Genomic DNA, 16,360 nt, shown 5'->3' on the forward strand with positions numbered 1-16,360 from the left:
CTAACCATCCAGCCCCAGTCTCTTCTTGGGCCTATTCACTGTGGATAGTTGGTGGATGTGCTGGGACCTCTTCCTACCACAGAGTTACCTGCACTTCCCACTCAGGCCAAATGTTTTCTGATTGGACCCCTGGGCCCCTACGCTGGGGAGGGTCTGCTCCCTGCAAGTTGCTGCCCCACGCCCTTCTCCTCCCAGGACTGAATGAAGTACATGCAGGTCAGGGAGGCTCTTGGGGGAAAGCTTTGAGTCACCTCTTCTCAAACCTCACATCTGCTTCTTCTAAATCTGTCCCTCCCTCCTCAACACCCCCTCTGCCACCCTCAATGCCCACCACTTACCATGCTCTTGTAGATGAAACCTGCCAAAGCGAGGGCAGCCCCTGACCGGAAGTATTTTCGATAGTCTTTGCGGGCCTGGCAGGAACATACAAGAAAGGAGTCTAAGTAAAGACACACTGTTAGACCAAGAAGATAGAAGATAGACCTAGAAGAGATTCTACCCTTTTTCAACCACACAAAGAACAGAGTAAGATAAAGAGCTGAGACTAACTGGAGGGAGTAAAGTCAGACAGGTTGACAATGAGGACACTAAAAGCAGAAGGCAGAGCTCTGCTGCCAAGTCAGAGACACACCCCGGCATATATACAGACCTCCCAACATGCAACCACTCTCCCAGACACACATGGAGCCCGGACACAGACGTGCCATCACCCAGAGGTACGTCCTAGGCATGGGCAGGACTTGATTTCTGCTGCTCTTTACCCCCAGCAGCTGGAACAATGCAGGAAGAACCATGTAGGGGAAGGAAACAGTGTCGGGAGGGAACCATATGTGGGGAGGGAACCCCTCTCTCCTTCCCCATTACCTTCCACCCTCTCACGTAAGCCTGGAGCAACAATACTGACGTCTTTATCTTCCCATAGTGTTTCTTTTGCTGTAGAAAACAATGGGTCTGTTAGAAAAAGTCCTCCTCCTGAACTACCTCTCCCACTTCCCAGTCTCCTCTTAGAGGGAAGGGCATGAGACTTTGGGGGTAACTGGTACCATGGCGCCCCGAAACCAAGAGGAAATGAGGATCTGACTCTTGCGCATCAGCTGGTAGTGGGTGCGGCAGCGCCAGCCTCGGTATGCCTTTTGTATGAGCGTGGCCAGCTGCTGGAGTCTAAGGCGCCTCTGCTCTTCCAGGTAGAAAAGCTGTGGAGAGGTGGAAGGGTGGGACAGAGAAGCTGGCCTAGGGGAACAGCGCTCTCTCCTCCTGCACCTCACAGCACCAGGGGCTTCCCAGCCAGTGTTTTATAGGAACATTCCTTTGTCTTCTTAGTTCATTCATTTATTTATTCATTCATTTAATAATCACCTACCGAACTCTTAACTCTGTAGCAGGCACTATGCTAGGATTTGGAAACTTAGAAACGAGCAGCTCATCCCCCTGAGCCTCAAGGAGTCCTCCTTCAGGCATAGGCACTCAGAGAGGGCCGAGCAAGCACACCTGACTCCCAGGGCTCAGGCCAGGGTGGGAACCCAAGGATTCAGTCCCTGCAGAGAGGAGACTTCCTCATCCACTATCCATTCCAGGTTATAGATGCTCCCCTCCCCACCCAGCCTCTTACTCAGATGAGCTCTCAAACATAAGTGCGCTCTCCAACTCACCGTCTTGGGGCTTCTAATGAAGATCTTTGTCTTCCCAAAGGCCACCTCCTCTGAGGATGTGCTCAGCTCCTCAAAGAGCTTCTCGACACCCTCCCTACAGGAGCAGATGGGGAAAGCTGTCGAGGGGCAACCCAAGGGATGGTTTTCTCCACCATAGGAGAAAAGTTCAGGGCTTGACCAAGAAGACTTCAGAGTCTCTTCCCCCACAGATGCTCCCTGCACTGCCCTCCCCTGCTCCCCACTGAGTCTTACCGGTCTCCCCCATTCCAGTGAGGCCAAGTGCTCCGGCTCAGCAATTGGTACCTTTGCAGGAAGAGCCCATACGCCTGGCGGAAGGCATAGCCTGCCCGTCGCACCCGCACGTTTTCTAGCAGCCCCAGGTACCGAGCCTGGGTTGCCACCATCTCCGAAGAAAACTGACCTCGCTGCTGCTGCTCATTGGGCTTTATACACCTGGTGGGAGGTGGGACAAGGCACAGGCTTCAGGAGCTTCACCTTTGCCAGTGTAACCCTTCCTGGTCTCTACACCCCTATCTGCATACAGGTTCCCCATAGGTGAAACATTTCAGAGGAAGTGGACACCCTGGCCATTCTAGTTTCACTCACTGTGGTATGGTCCCTACCAAAATCTGAGGCTCTCCTTGATACAGGACTCTCATCTCCTCATCTAGGTCTGTTTTCCAATGGGAAAAGGCCTCTGATACCCTTATTCCAGAAACATCTGCCCCCAAGGACATGTTCCACAGTGCATGGACCCTGCATGTGCCAGCACATATCTAGCATGTTCCCCTGTGTGCCCATCACGTCACCTGATGTAGTTGGGGTTCTTGGAATATAGGTTCTTCATGAGTGTAGCCACAGAACTCTTGAATTGGGTCCCAGCAGTTGGGGGGCGTTTAAGAGATGCCTGCTTGGGATCACCCTCAGGGAACAAGGACCGAAGGAGGGGGTGCTGGGCCTTCCACATGGCCTGGGACAAGTCCCGGAAAAGCAGGTCGTTATTTTTGTCAATGAAGCCGTTCACGTTGTATGTCACCTGTAGACGAACAGCTATTAATCTGGAGAGCCCACGACCATGTCCTAGCACTTGGCCTTCCGCGTCTCATTGTGAGGTATTCCCAGTTCTCATCTCCCCCCAGTTCCTCCCCCATTGCCTTCAGCCTGTGCTCAGGCCCCAGTCTTGACCATCTCGCCCTGCCATATCACCTTGCCCGCATAGTGGCAGATGCGGAAACAGTTGAGGCCCATGGTGCGGTCATACTGGCGCTGAGCATACTGGCTGACTTTGCTTTCATAGTGACTATGCTTCAAGAAGAGCTTGTTCAGCTTTGACAGGAAGGTGGAGTCACTGACCACCCCAGGCCGCAGGCACTCCTCATCCAGCATGGCTAGGATACCTTGCTGATTCTGGCCAAGGGAACAAGATCAGCCCAACCTAGACCTGGTCCTCCAAGATGTCCGAACTCTCCCTGCTGCCTCTCTGCCCTCTTTACCACCCTTACCAAGTGGGGTAAAGGGAGGGGGGAGAGAGAGACAGGGGAAGGATATTCAGGGGAGGCCCCAGAGATAAGAAGGATAACTCACACGCTCAATGAGGTTACAGATAATGCCATTATCAAAGAAGTCCACATTTTTCCATGGTATGCCCTGGCAAGGGGAAACATGACAAATTATAGGGAGCAGGTCTCAGATAAGTCTTCAAAGACCTCACCAGACCCAGGGCCCCTTTCACCCAACCCACAAAGGACCCTCAGAAAGCCCTATAGTTCAGAGGGGTCCTTGGTGTGGTTTCAGTTTATGTCCCCATTTTTCCAGGGTTGATGGAGAATTTGGGGGGGTGTGGAGAGACAGAGCAGCTGTGAGGGGGAGACAATGCAGAGAGCCCTGTAGGTGCTGTAGGGTGGAGAGGGAAGTGTAAGATGCTGGGTGAGGACTGGGTAGGGGCTACCCCACTGTTTGGGTGGAGAAGGATCCTTGAGTATGTGGAACAGCAAATGGCCACACTGCTCTGGCAGCAAACTGTGGAACCAAAGCACGTGAGTTTATCATCCAACAGCAAAGCTAATTTGGTACATCTTCAAAGACCTACAGCAATGATTCTCAAACTTCAGTGTATATCGCAATCACCTGGAGGGCTTGTTGAAGCACAGATCACTGCCTCTGCCAGCGGGTCTGGGAAAGGGCCTGGGAATCTGCATTCTCACATGTTCTTGGAGGGTGTTAATGCTGCTGGTCCAGGACCACACTTTAAGAATCACTGATCTACATGATACTTTGGGACTGTATAATTGGTTTTTTTTTAAAAAAAGCAAGAACAGTACAGAAGCAGAAGACCCAAAGACGATCATTCTCTGCTTTAGGTATTTCTTCAGCATAAGGCCTGCAAGCAGGATAGCTCCTGATCCCACCCAAGGGCCAGACTTCCCAGCTCAGGCTTTTCCCAGGTGTGACTGGGGAACACAAGCCTTTCTCTCCCTCCTCCCTCACAGGTCTTAAGTAAAGTTGCCCTCCCACGTCATTCTGGAAATGCCTTCCCCGACTGATTAAATGAATGATAATCCTATGTAGCTGTCAAAACGCATTTTTATGCACTGATCCAGAAAGACATCTTGTTAACTTATGAGAGAAAGGCATAGAAGAGAGTATATTCACGGCTACTTGAACAAACTTTGTAGAAAAATATATTTACAGATGTGTTTGATTCCATATCAAAGACCTCTGCAAGGAGGCCCACTTCAGGTGCCTCTAGATGGGTAGGAGGGGGACGGGGTGAGAGATGGGTAGGAGGGGGACGGGGTGAGAGATGGGTAGGAGGGGGACGGGGTGAGAGATGGGTAGGAGGGGGACGGGGTGAGAGATGGGTAGGAGGGGGACGGGGTGAGAGATGGGTAGGAGGGGGACGGGGTGAGAGATGGGTAGGAGGGGGACGGGGTGAGAGATGGGTAGGAGGGGGACGGGGTGAGAGATGGGTAGGAGGGGGACGGGGTGAGAGATGGGTAGGAGGGGGAGGGGTGAGAGAAGATCTTTTTTTATACACCTGTTTAAGCTTTTTGAATTTTGAAACATGGGAATGTATTATCTATTTGATGATTTACATTTTTAAAATCAAAATGTACAAACAACTAAAAAAACGTGTCCACACGTTGTGACCACACTGCCTGAAATTCTGCCACAACAGATCTGAGAGCTCACAGGGAGCATCCCTAGGAGGGTTTTGATGAGTGAGACTGAGCCATTCACACTTTGCAGTGGATTAGCTCAATCAGATAGCCATTCTCACACGTAGCCACAGAGAACAGGGGTTTTCACTGAACATGGAAGGAGCGTGGAAAGTCTGAGCCATGGGGCAGTGCTGGTGGGGAAGTCTGGGATCAGAGTGCTACAAGAGCAGATGGCGACAGCAGCCAGGGCCTGGAGCAGACAAAGGATTCTGAGATGTTAGACAAGAACACAGAAAGGGATGTGGTAGGGTGCCAAGCCCAGAAGATACGTCCCTTCTAAATTTGGCTCACAGTATGCCATAGGCCAAGCTAGCTGTCACTTCACTCTTGTCAGGACTCCCCCCTGCCACACACACACACACACACACACACACACACACACACATACTTCCATCAATCTGCCCCATTCTTGCCTGGCCTGGAGTGGGAGGATGGGGACTGAGGGGATAGAGAGCAGAAAATTAGAGCTTCTTGGTAATGCTGGAGTGTTCAGCTGTTCAGGGGAAATTTTTTGTCCTTTGTGTTCCTATCTGGGGATAATGGAGAGGAACTCATGATCAAGGAGAAAGAAAGATCTGGCATGTGGCTAGAAGTCATTTAAGAGAGAAAGGTAGGGAGATGTCTTAGTTTACCTCTCTCTTATATTCCTCTTGCTCCTCTTTTAGTGTTAGCTCTATGAACACCTGCTGTAGCTTCTCATTACAGTAGTTGATCACAAATTGCTCAAAGCTATTATCCTGAGGGAAGGTACACAGGTTAAAGAGAGAGACCAACGCAGCCTAAGACGCTTCCTCCCGCTCAGCCCCGCCCCTCCTCTCTCACATCCCCCTTTGAACCCATCTGCCCCTAACCATAGGGAAGCAGGGTACTGAGGTTGGGTGAAGCTCTCTTACCTCTAATATTTCAAAGCCGTAGATATCCAGGACCCCCATTACCTTCTTCTTCTCCGCGGTGCCCACCTAAAGAGAAGGAAAAGAGAAATCTGAGTACAGGCCACATCTGCACACCATGCCAGGCCTTTCTACGGTGGATGTGACTGGAACAAGGATCAAATAGAACTCGGGTGAGCTTGATCAAGCAGGAAAGGAATTGTGATTTTATTCTCTTTCCTCCTCTATATACTGGAGGACAGCAAAGAGGGGGACAAGGGGAAAAAGGAAGACGCAAATAGATTCCAAGATGGTGCTCCCACAAGAATTACAAAAATTCTATGTTCTTATATCATTAATCCTATCATAATAACCCTGTGAGGTGTGATTATTCCCATTTTACAGATGAAAAAATCAAATTGCAAAAGGGCTAAGCATTTACCCAAACCTAGGTTCAAATCACACTTTACCCTGCTGCCTTCCAGTAATAGCTTCTAAATCGATGGCACTTTCCTGTACATAATGTTAAAATCATAATGCTATTTTGATCTAATTCACATGCCATAAAACTTACCCTTGAAAGGTTTACAATTCAGTGGATTTTTAAAGAATGGTCAGAAGGTGTACAACCAACCACCACCACCTAATCCCAGAGCATTTTCTTCATCCCGAAAAGAAATCTTGGACCCACACTGTCAGCAGTCACTCCCCTTCCCTCCAGCCACTGCCCCAGTGCCTGGTAACCACTGATCTACTTCCCATGTCTATGGATTGCCTCTTCTGGACATTTCATATGAATGGAATCATACACGATGTGGCCTTTTGTGACTGGCTTCCTTCACTCAACATGTGCTCAAGGCGCATCCATGTTGGACGTGTGTCATCACTTTATTCCTTTTCACGGCCAAATAATGTACCACTGTATGAATGTACCGCATTTCATTTATGCATTCATCAGTTGATGGACATTTGGGTTGTTTCCACTTTCTGGCTATTATGAATCATGCCTCTATGAACATTCGTGTACAGGTTTTTATGTGGGTATCTGTTTTCAGTTTGCTTAGATATATACCTAGGAGTAGAATTGCTGGATTCTATGGTCACCATGTACATAATTTTATCTGATCCTCACTAAACCTGTGAAGCAGGTAGGCATTAATGTCCCTTTTTCCAAATCAGGAAACTGAGGCTCAGAATCTTTGGGAAATTGAAAGGCCACACTGCTCATAAGTAGAGGATCCAGATATTCAAACTCAAAAACCAGTGCTGTTTCACAATGACACAGTAGTGGAAGAAACTGTACACTACCCCTCCTCGTCACTACTCATCGTCACTACTCTTTTCCATCTCAGAACCCAAGGTATGGGGTTGGTGACCGGGGCAAGGGCGGTGAGGCAGGCAGGGGGGTGTGGAGGGAAGAGGGCCGTCTCTCACCTTGATACTCTCGTTGATTCGATTCACTATCCAGTTGAAGAGACGGCTGTAGATATTCTTAGCCAGAGCATCTCGAGCATACTTAGCCTGAAGGTGGGGCCAAGCTAGTTAGTGTGACAGCCACAGAACAAACTCAGAATCAGCCCCTTCCATAGGACCACTTACCTGGATGACATTCAGTGCAGTGACCACCTTTTCTTTAGCAGTTTCCATGGTCCTTGAGCACAAAGCTCTCTCTAGTTCCTCTGAATTCAAACCCACCATTTCCCCAATCTCCTCAACACCTGGGTGATGAGGAAATACAACATGGCCTGAGAGAGGGCTTTCTCATAGGGGAGGGAGGGAGGGCTGACAAATGAAATTGCTGGGAGACTAGTGTCCCTGGGTCTTACTGGGGAAGTCCTTGCAGCCAATCCAGAACATGGCCCTGGAGGAAGCTCTGGGGAAGGGGAGGAGAAAAGGGAGATCTAGGAACTTTGCCTCCGGTATCTACTTTAAAATGAGAATCTTCTGAAACAGGTGTAATTGTCTCATTTTGCAAAAAAAATCGACTGAGACTTGGAGAAGTCCCAGAAGCTAGGTCTATCAAACTTCAAAACCTCGTTTCAATATGGCTTACTGGGAGTTCTCAATGAGTATGTTTGGGGAAGAACTCAGGAGCAGACTGAGTGGGACCAAATCAGAATGAAATTGATTACACTGGAGATAGTGGAAGAACAGAAATTGCGATAGGATATTCAGGGAGCTGGGTGGGGGTTCCAGCAGGGGGGTGCAGACCTCTCCCATCACAGATGCCACTTGCTGATATCCCATTGGCCTGGAACTCCTCTGACAGCTCCACGTTCCCCAGCTTCAGCACCATGGCCGTCACCTCTAGCACCCATCTAATCTCCTCCTCCGAGAATCCAATCACAGTCATTGCACTCTTCGGGAGAAAGCAGAAGAGTTCAGAAGCTGAACTGTCCAGTGCCTCCCTTCTCAAAGCTAGAGCCTGGGCTCCGGGGACAGGCTAAGGGCCTAGGCCTCCTCTCCGCTGGGCACCCACCTGAACAGCCTTGAAGTTGGAGGCATCATCCATTTGATCCACTCTGGACACTTCCTGGTTCAGATAGGCATAGCCGCTTCTATCCCGCTCGAGCTTCAGCGCCTCTGGGAGGGCCGGGGTGCGGGGAGAAAGTTAGTACGTGGCTCTCTGGAGCCCTCCAGCCTTGACCCTCATCACCCTTGCCGGAGGCTGGTTCATTCATTTGTCCAAAAGAGCCCGTTTTGGTTTAGGTTCTCCCCTTGTCTCCTTTGTTTTGGGATCATTAATTCCTATAACAGACTAAATTTTTAAGTGGTATGTAGGGTTTAGGTATTCATAATTGCTGGAGTTTCCACGAACTTGTATGAAAGAAAAGCATCGTTTTACCTGTCTCCCCACCCTCAGGGTTCTAAACAATGAAAAGAAACAAGCAAACCCTCCACACTGCTCAGGTCTCAGTGGTTCTGGGAGGATGAAAGTCAGGAAAGAAACGTGAGCACATATCGCTCCCCAGCCTCAATCCTTCACCCTGGTTGGTGCATTCATTATTTGTTCACTAAGCAATGACAAAGTGGCAGGTGCTATGTTCCCCAACCCTGACCCCTCTTCTGGAAGGTTTTCTCTGGCGTTGTGGGGCTGAGCCAAATGGCTCTCTTGTGTTCCCCCATGGTACATCTCTATCTCAATCCCAATCACACGAACGACGTTTGTTTTTTTCCCTCTCTCCCGTCAGTGAACAACTTGTGTGCTGGAACTGTTTTTTATCTTCATATATTGTGTGTTTGGCTGGCATGCAGAGAACTTTATTCTTTTTAACAAATGAATCAAGGGAATGGTCAAAGTTGTTTACCTGAGGTGGGAAGCAGTGGATTAATCATGGAGCTTTGGGGCTATCAATTATCTTGTTATTCAAATGATCTGTAAACCAGGAAGTGTCTCTCAAATTAGAATTTAATGGCAGCTTCCCCTGAGACACCAATTTTGAAACTGAAACTTTCTAAAGAGGGGCGTCTGAACAGAGAGTGAGTCAGAAAGGACCTGGGATGTGACACGAGGGAGGCCCTGTCTGGACTCAACTTCAACCAATGACGAGAGACTCAGCCAGAACAAGACACTAGTGTCTATGATTCAGACCAATTGAATACAACCAAGACTACTAAGCCAGGAGGGAGGATGAGACCTGCAGGGGCTCTTAAACCACAGTGATCTCCCAGAGGGAAAAGGAGATTGGCACAAGGCCAGCATAGAATAACCAGAAACCAAAGGGACAGGTCCGTGGGGCCAGATATCCACAGTGGTCACAGCTAGAGGCGAGATTGGGAGGCAAACTCGGGCAAGATCTTAAGTCCCAGCAGACCCTGCTGTGATGCCCACCAGAGCCACCTCAGGCCACTACAGTATTCAAGCTGGGATGGGCTCTTCCCCAAGACAAGGCAGCATGCTCCATGCCTTCTGCTCCTATTGCCGTCTGCAGGGGCCATTTGGCACTGATTACACTGTACTGCAGTGTGTCTCTTCACACATCTGCCATCCCTAGGAGACTGTGCGTTCTTCAAGGACAAGGTCCATGTCAGTCAAATCCTTATCCCTAGAGGCTGGTACAGTGTTCGATCATAGTAGGTGTTCAACAGATGTTTGATGAATGAATGAATGAATGAATGAATGAATGAATGAATGAATGAATGAATGAAACTTATGTAGAATTATCTAAGAAGAGGAAATCAAGGACAGGCTCCTAGGTGAGGCAGATGTAGAACCAGGACAACTTTCAAAGCTCATTGAAAGTTCTTGAACACTTGCAACATCCTGATTTCCTGCTGAACTATCAATAAAGTCCCTTTCGTTGAAGATAGGAATGGATGGTAGGTGTAAATGAGTGTTCCATTTTTGAAGCCATCTTGGAGAAAGAGGAACCCAGGCTGGACAGAGGAATAAGCGCAGTGAAGAGGCAAGAAAGCTTATTCCTAGCAATAAAACCCCAGAAAAAGAAGAGAAAACAGAGTTTCTCTTCACTCAACAATGGTGAGTGAGACTCAGAATGAGGAATGCAGGAAGGAAGAGTCTGAGGGGCTCAAGGGAAGAGGGCTGCAGGGGCCCAGAGGGGACAGAATGGAGTTTGGGGCAGACACATACTCAGCAGCTGTTCATCTGCTCCAGCCAGTAGCTGATAGAAGATGTGGAAGTTCCTTTCTCCTTTGAGCTGCTTCACCACTCGGGATTTCTCAAGCAGATCTGGCAAAGAATTAGAAAACAATGTCCTGAGGGTCTGGAAGATATCTTCGCTTCCCTCTAATTCTGCCCTCGTCCCTGGTGTTCCTAGTAGTTGGGAAGTCCAGTAGTCTAATATTCCTCCTACCCACAGTAGCAGCTTAGCAGAAGGGACGTGGGGGCAGGTAGAAGAGAGAGGCGGTAAGTGGAATCGGGAGACACGTACAGTTTGTGATGACGCCACCGAGGGGGGATCCCTTGAAGTCAAACTCAATATCCATGTATTTTCCCTTCAGAGACCAGAGAGAGAGAGAGAGACTTTGCTTCCCCCGCTTCTCACCACCCCATCCAGGAGGGGGCTGTGCCACATTCCTCCCTCTCAAGCCCCCACATTCTGTCCTCCCAGCTCAGGGAAATGTTCACTCACAAATCGAGAGGAGTTGTTGTTGCGAATGGTCTTGGCATTGCCAAAAGCTGCAGAGATAAGAAAGGGGCAGTGAGGTGGCTGAGGGGAGAAAAGGGATTCTAGAGAAGGGAAAGGAGGAAGGTCTTCCAGTGAATTGTGCCAATCTCAGATTTTTCAGGCTCAATGAGAACAGAGGTTTTGGAACACTGGGGAAGAGGGTGTAGGACTAAGTGGCTCTGGGGGTGGCAGGAGGTTGGGGGGCAGTGGAGTGGGCAGAGCCTGGAATTCTCACCCTCCAGCACTGGGTTTGACTGAAGCAGTTGCTCCTTCACAGAGTTCACCTGCTCTCCTTTCCCACAGACGGCCGCCACATAAGACATCACTAGCTTACTGGCCTCTGTGCAAGAGAAACCCTCGCATGAATCCCCACACCACCCTCATTCCAGCACCTCAGACCCCTCAGTCAGAAAAACCAAGGGGGAATTTCAGGGGTGGCGCAGGGGCGTTCTAGGCCTGGCTTGGAAAGAGACAAGAAGGTAGCCGGTGGTGACTCCACGGCTTTCCCCCGTCAGGTGCCTCACCAGTTTTCCCAGCTCCACTCTCGCCCGTGATGAGGACACACTGGTCTTGGTCCCGGTACTTCAGTGACTGGTACGCCACATTTGCCAGTGCGTAGCTTCAGGGAGGAAACGGGTAATGAGTACTATGAAGCCAGCCCAAGACACCATCTTTCTCTCGAGCCCCAGCCTCCAAATTCATCCACCCTCCACACTTGGACCAGACTGAGGCAAGTGACAGGACCAGGAAGAGGCCTCCAGAGGGCCAGGGGAAGCAGGGGAAGCTGGCAGACCTCCTTCAGGAGAAAGAGGAAACTAGGATGTCTCATCATCAGGAATATCCATCCGCTTCCTCTGGTCCCTCTACTCACATATGGGGCTTCAGCTCATAGAAGGTATAGTCCTGGTATTTGGCAATGAACTCTGGGCCATAGATAGGCAGCTGTTGGTAGGGATTCACTGAGACCAACACGTTCCCAATGTAGGTCTGGAGCCAGGGAAGAAGGTGAAGGAAATGAGCAGATGTGGGGGTTGGGGGAGAGAGGGGAATGGGAGCATATGAACTCTAGACGCACACCCGCAGTCAGGGGTACCCGTAACAACTCACATAAATCTCTCTGCTTTCATAACGCAGCTGGAGGTTCTTGAGCAGAGACTCCTGGTCCAGGGGTTCCAGAAGCACAAGGTCCTCTACCCCCACGGAACTTTCCAGGAGAGCCATGTCCAGCGGGGCTACTGATCCTGGGAGTAAAGGAGGCATTTTGATGTCTGCTCCACTTTAAAGACCAGTAACTGAGGAGAGGAAGGCAGAAGGACCTAAGAGAGCCTTTTTCCCCCACCCCGAGTCCTGGCCATGGAGAGAGCCCCCACCTAGGAGAGGCCTCTGGACTAGCCCAAGCTAACTGTGGAAGGCTGCAGAAAACTCAGCAGGAGATGGGGGAATCCTCTGCTCCTTAGGTCAGGGTGGGCAGGGGCGACACAGGGGGACGACAGGACCATGGTCCCTGACTACCAGGGTAAGGAAGGCATCGGTAGGTAATGACTGGGGGAGCACAGTTGTGCTTGCGAGAGAGAAGGTTGGGGAAGGCAGGGTAAGCAAACTTTGTGTCACAATCAGGCGTCAGAAGCTCTCTCCCTCCTGCACTGAGGCCCTGACCAGGTTCTAGACTCCCTGGCCACCTGTCCCCAGTTCTCCTTTTCAACTCCCTACCTCCCACAGCCCTTATTTCACTCAGCCAACCCACCCACGTCCATTTCAAAAGTTCTTCCAAAAGTCTCTCCTCCCCTCTCATTGCCACAGTGAGATTCATGTGTTACATGGGGACCGGACAAAGTGATGAGTTTGAGGATAGAGGCAGAAGTTCCTCCATAAAGATTGGAATACCCCAAAGAAAGTCAAACTGAGATTTGTTTCCCCAACAGGCAAATAACCGTCAGGACCTCTGGATGTGCCTACACTTCCGTCCCTATTTCTCTGTTTCCAGCTTTTACACCCATTCCTATAACTTGGCATGAACTTTGCCCTAGAGGGATACACCCAGCCTTGCAGTCACTGGTGGGAATGGGCAAGAAAAAGCAGAGCTGGAGGGGCAGGGAGCATTGCGGGGCTCAGCCCCAAGCAGTAGGCAGGTGTTTCCTAAGGAGGAAGCCGAGCCGTCCTCAGGCTTCATTGTGGGACGTAGTAGGCAGAGTGGTCAGGTGCAGCACAGAATCATTAGTACAATGGTCAATGCCACTCCCCAACAGGAAGACAAGAACCCTGTCCTGCTTTTCTCCTGCACTGCTGAGCCTGGCTGGAGGAGGGGAAGGAAACAGGAATGGAAGGTGGGGCAAGAGGGGACACAGGCTGCCTTCTCCCTTCACTCTACTTTCCCGGAGCTCCAGGAAAAGAAAGCACTTGCCACTTTCTGGAAGGACATAACAGAGGAAGAAATATGAATAATTATAATAGCAATCATATAGCAATTACCATGGGCCAGGTAGGACTCCAAACACTTCACATCTATTCATTCACTTAATGTTTACAATATCCCCACGAGCGAGGTATTATAATTATCCATTTTCCAGGTTTAAAAAAAAGTTCAGTTGTTAAGTAACTTGGCAGGGAAGGGTAAGAAACAGAAGCAGGGCTTGGAGAAGACATTTTCTTTGGATCTGGATTTAAGGGAAGTGGGCCTGTGATTGGTTGGAGGTAGGGAAGGAGAAAAGGAAGTAGTCCCCAGACGGGTACTCCAAGATGTAAAATGAGGAGCAGTGACAGGTCAAAGCAAGACTCACCCAACACTGGAAGTAGTGTGTAACTTCACTGTCCCTTGGAGAACAGTGGATGAAATCCCAATTCAACAGGAAGGGAGCATAGGGTGCCCAGGCCCCGACTGTGGAGAGGTGGCCTTGCTAGCAGGAGCTGTCCATGGTGTCGGGGAGGTCAGGGAAGAGGCTGCCTTCCTCTCGCTCGTGTCCAGTCCTCTGACCTTCTCTGTGCTGCCTCCTCCAGCTTAGGGCTCCCTGAGTCAGTCAAACCAGGAGAGGCCAGGGATGGCTGCTCAGCACAAAGTCCAAGTATATTTCTGCTCAGGGTGTGGCTCGCTTAACCCTTCACAGGCCTCAGTCACAGGGGAAAGTGATCTCTAGGTAGGAAAGGGTGTCCAGCTGGCCTTAGCTGAACGGCTCAAGTACAGTTCTTGCTCCATTGCCCCCAAAATTTGGAAATGAGAAAAGAAGTGGAATATAAAGCCAAAGACAAGCTTTTCCCAAAAGTCATGACTTTTGCCAAGGAGGAAGGTAGGCTTGCATGTCTTTCTAAGACAGAATCAGTACACCGCCTATCTTATTGAGAGTCAGGGTTGTCAATGACATTATTTGAGGAACTAAGCAGACAACATCCCCAAATTCCTCTCTACTTCCTTCCTGCCATGAATCAGACCCCATCATACAAATCTAAAGATTAAAGGTAGTAATAACACTTGACATTTGTATACACATCAGTTTCATTGAACTCCTACCTGTATGGTCGCACTGAATCACACCACCCTGACCCTGGGAGGCAGGCCATGCAGATACGCCATTAAAAAGGAAAATTAGAGGCAAACACCAGGACTCAGAAAGGTTACAGAATGTGTCCACAGTTCCACAGAACCAGGAACAGAATGCAGCTTCCTGACCCTGTCGGCCACAGGTTCCAGCTCAAGTCCAGATACTTCTAATTTTAGACCTTATTCTGTGCTCAGATACTGAATAAGACCCTGAGAGCCTCTTTCCTGGACACTAGACCAGCTGGAAATATCTGCTTCTGACAGATAAAAGCTTATAAAATTCTATTTTCCAGGATACCCCTTCATCCACCCAGGGAAATTCCTAAACAATAGGCTCTCTGCCCACCGTTCTCCCTCCCCGGCATGCACAAATGGGAAATTAGGTAATTACAGACACTTAGCTGAAGATAGAGACGTGATTCTCCAACTCCCAGTCACGGCTGCTTGGTTCAAGGTCCAAGCTCTATTGTTTCGCAAAAGCACTCTGCATAAGCCTGGCCCATCAGCAGTTCCATTATCAACCTGCCCTTACCTAACTTACTGATCTACTATATATATTTGAAGGGGGGAAAGGCAAGGAAAAGAGAAAAAGCTGAGTGGAAATGGCATCGGAACATAATCCCGTATATAGGTAGAGTAGAATCAGTGTCGGAGGCAGAACTGACAACAGATTCTGTTTTACACTGGAGGAGACAGACCCAGAGTGAGAAACCACTTTCCCAGGAACACAGCACAGCAAACCTGACAGAGCTGGGGCCAGACCTCAGGTCTCCTGTTTCCCAGGCCAGGAATCTGCAGCCGCCTGCAACCGAGTTTACCTGTGTGTCCACTCATTCACTCGTTTATTGAGTGCCTACTATGTGCCCACAAGAGAAGTGACTCTAAAATGAGATGGCATGCTCAGGCTTAGAAACAGTGGCATAAACATCACAGCTAGGGTGACCAACAGTCCTGGTGTGACTGGGACCTGAGATGAGTTCTCTGGACACAGGAATGTGAGTGCTAAAACTACAAGTTCTGGGCAGACTGGAATGAGTAGGTCACTCTAAATTAACAAGGTATGAAATACACATCCAACTCAGCTGGGATTTCAAGACCTGTCAAAGCATTCCCGAGGTGGGGAGGAGGCTTGGGAGGTGGGGTGCAGGATTATGATCTCCTGCTTCCCAAAGCTGAACCAACTGGAGCTTGTGTATCTTCCTCCACTGACTCTGAAATTCTCTTCCTCTTTCCCCCATTAAAATTTCTAGTCCACGAAGGGGCATGAGCGAAGTTTTTGGGGTGATGGAAATGTATCATGATTGTGGTGGTGGTTACACAACGGTCTCCATTTGTCAAAACTCAGCAAAATTTAAAACTGGTGAATTTTATTGTCTATAAATTATACTTCAATAGAGCTGGCAAAAAGAAAGAATTCTAAATCCTTTTGTGATTTCTGACCGAGTTGGGAGGATGTGGTAGTACAGGGTTTTCCTGACTTTCACAAATAATCTGGTGTCAATTAGTAACAACATCGATCAAGTACTTCCTGTGCGCCAGGCACCAAGCAAATGCTTTATGTTCTCGCTATTCAAGGGGAGGTCCCCAGACCAGCAGTGTCTGAATCACCTGGGAGCTTATTAGAAATGCAGAATCTTGGGCCCTAACCCAGACTTACTGAATCAGAAGTCTGCATTTTAACAAGCTCCTGGATGTTTCCTATGAATGTTAAAGTTTGAGAACTGCTTTAAATGCCTTTTTTTTTTTTATCCTCCCTAAAACCCTATGATGTTTTGGGGGATAAAAGCACACCTGGCAATCACACTTTAAGTTTTTATTAATTCAGCCATTAATGACCATCTGTGTCTCTTATTTACTTAGTACAGTTATAGAAGGGAGAGGAAAAAAGATGTCATTAGTGTGCATTCATCTACATAAATTTCCATTGATCCACATCCTTTTTTCTTCCTTCATCATCTTT

The 16,360-nt window shown here is 49.1% G+C and overlaps 1 protein-coding gene across 1 annotated transcript in view; it reads right to left on the reverse strand.

Moving 5' to 3' along the window:
- The window catches only part of MYO1A (myosin IA), a gene marked incomplete at its 5' end in the record, with an annotated part of 31,665 nt that extends 19,576 nt beyond the window's left edge, over window positions 1-12,089 (reverse strand). The window contains 21 exons of the mRNA XM_081058979.1: window positions 339-413; window positions 865-933; window positions 1,044-1,193; window positions 1,650-1,743; window positions 1,902-2,102; window positions 2,459-2,685; window positions 2,856-3,056; window positions 3,234-3,296; window positions 5,503-5,607; window positions 5,764-5,829; window positions 7,174-7,260; window positions 7,339-7,457; window positions 7,951-8,098; window positions 8,219-8,322; window positions 10,331-10,429; window positions 10,632-10,695; window positions 10,833-10,879; window positions 11,104-11,208; window positions 11,393-11,487; window positions 11,740-11,855; window positions 11,976-12,089. Of these exons, the coding sequence (XP_080915105.1) occupies window positions 339-413; window positions 865-933; window positions 1,044-1,193; window positions 1,650-1,743; window positions 1,902-2,102; window positions 2,459-2,685; window positions 2,856-3,056; window positions 3,234-3,296; window positions 5,503-5,607; window positions 5,764-5,829; window positions 7,174-7,260; window positions 7,339-7,457; window positions 7,951-8,098; window positions 8,219-8,322; window positions 10,331-10,429; window positions 10,632-10,695; window positions 10,833-10,879; window positions 11,104-11,208; window positions 11,393-11,487; window positions 11,740-11,855; window positions 11,976-12,089 (2,349 nt within the window). The remainder of the gene's footprint in view (window positions 1-338; window positions 414-864; window positions 934-1,043; window positions 1,194-1,649; window positions 1,744-1,901; window positions 2,103-2,458; window positions 2,686-2,855; window positions 3,057-3,233; window positions 3,297-5,502; window positions 5,608-5,763; window positions 5,830-7,173; window positions 7,261-7,338; window positions 7,458-7,950; window positions 8,099-8,218; window positions 8,323-10,330; window positions 10,430-10,631; window positions 10,696-10,832; window positions 10,880-11,103; window positions 11,209-11,392; window positions 11,488-11,739; window positions 11,856-11,975) is intronic.
- Between the last annotated feature and the right edge of the window lie 4,271 nt (window positions 12,090-16,360).

This window comes from Rhinolophus hipposideros, assembly GCF_964194185.1.
Source record: "Rhinolophus hipposideros genome assembly, chromosome: 9".
In the NCBI taxonomy this organism is placed as follows: Eukaryota; Metazoa; Chordata; class Mammalia; order Chiroptera; family Rhinolophidae; genus Rhinolophus; species Rhinolophus hipposideros.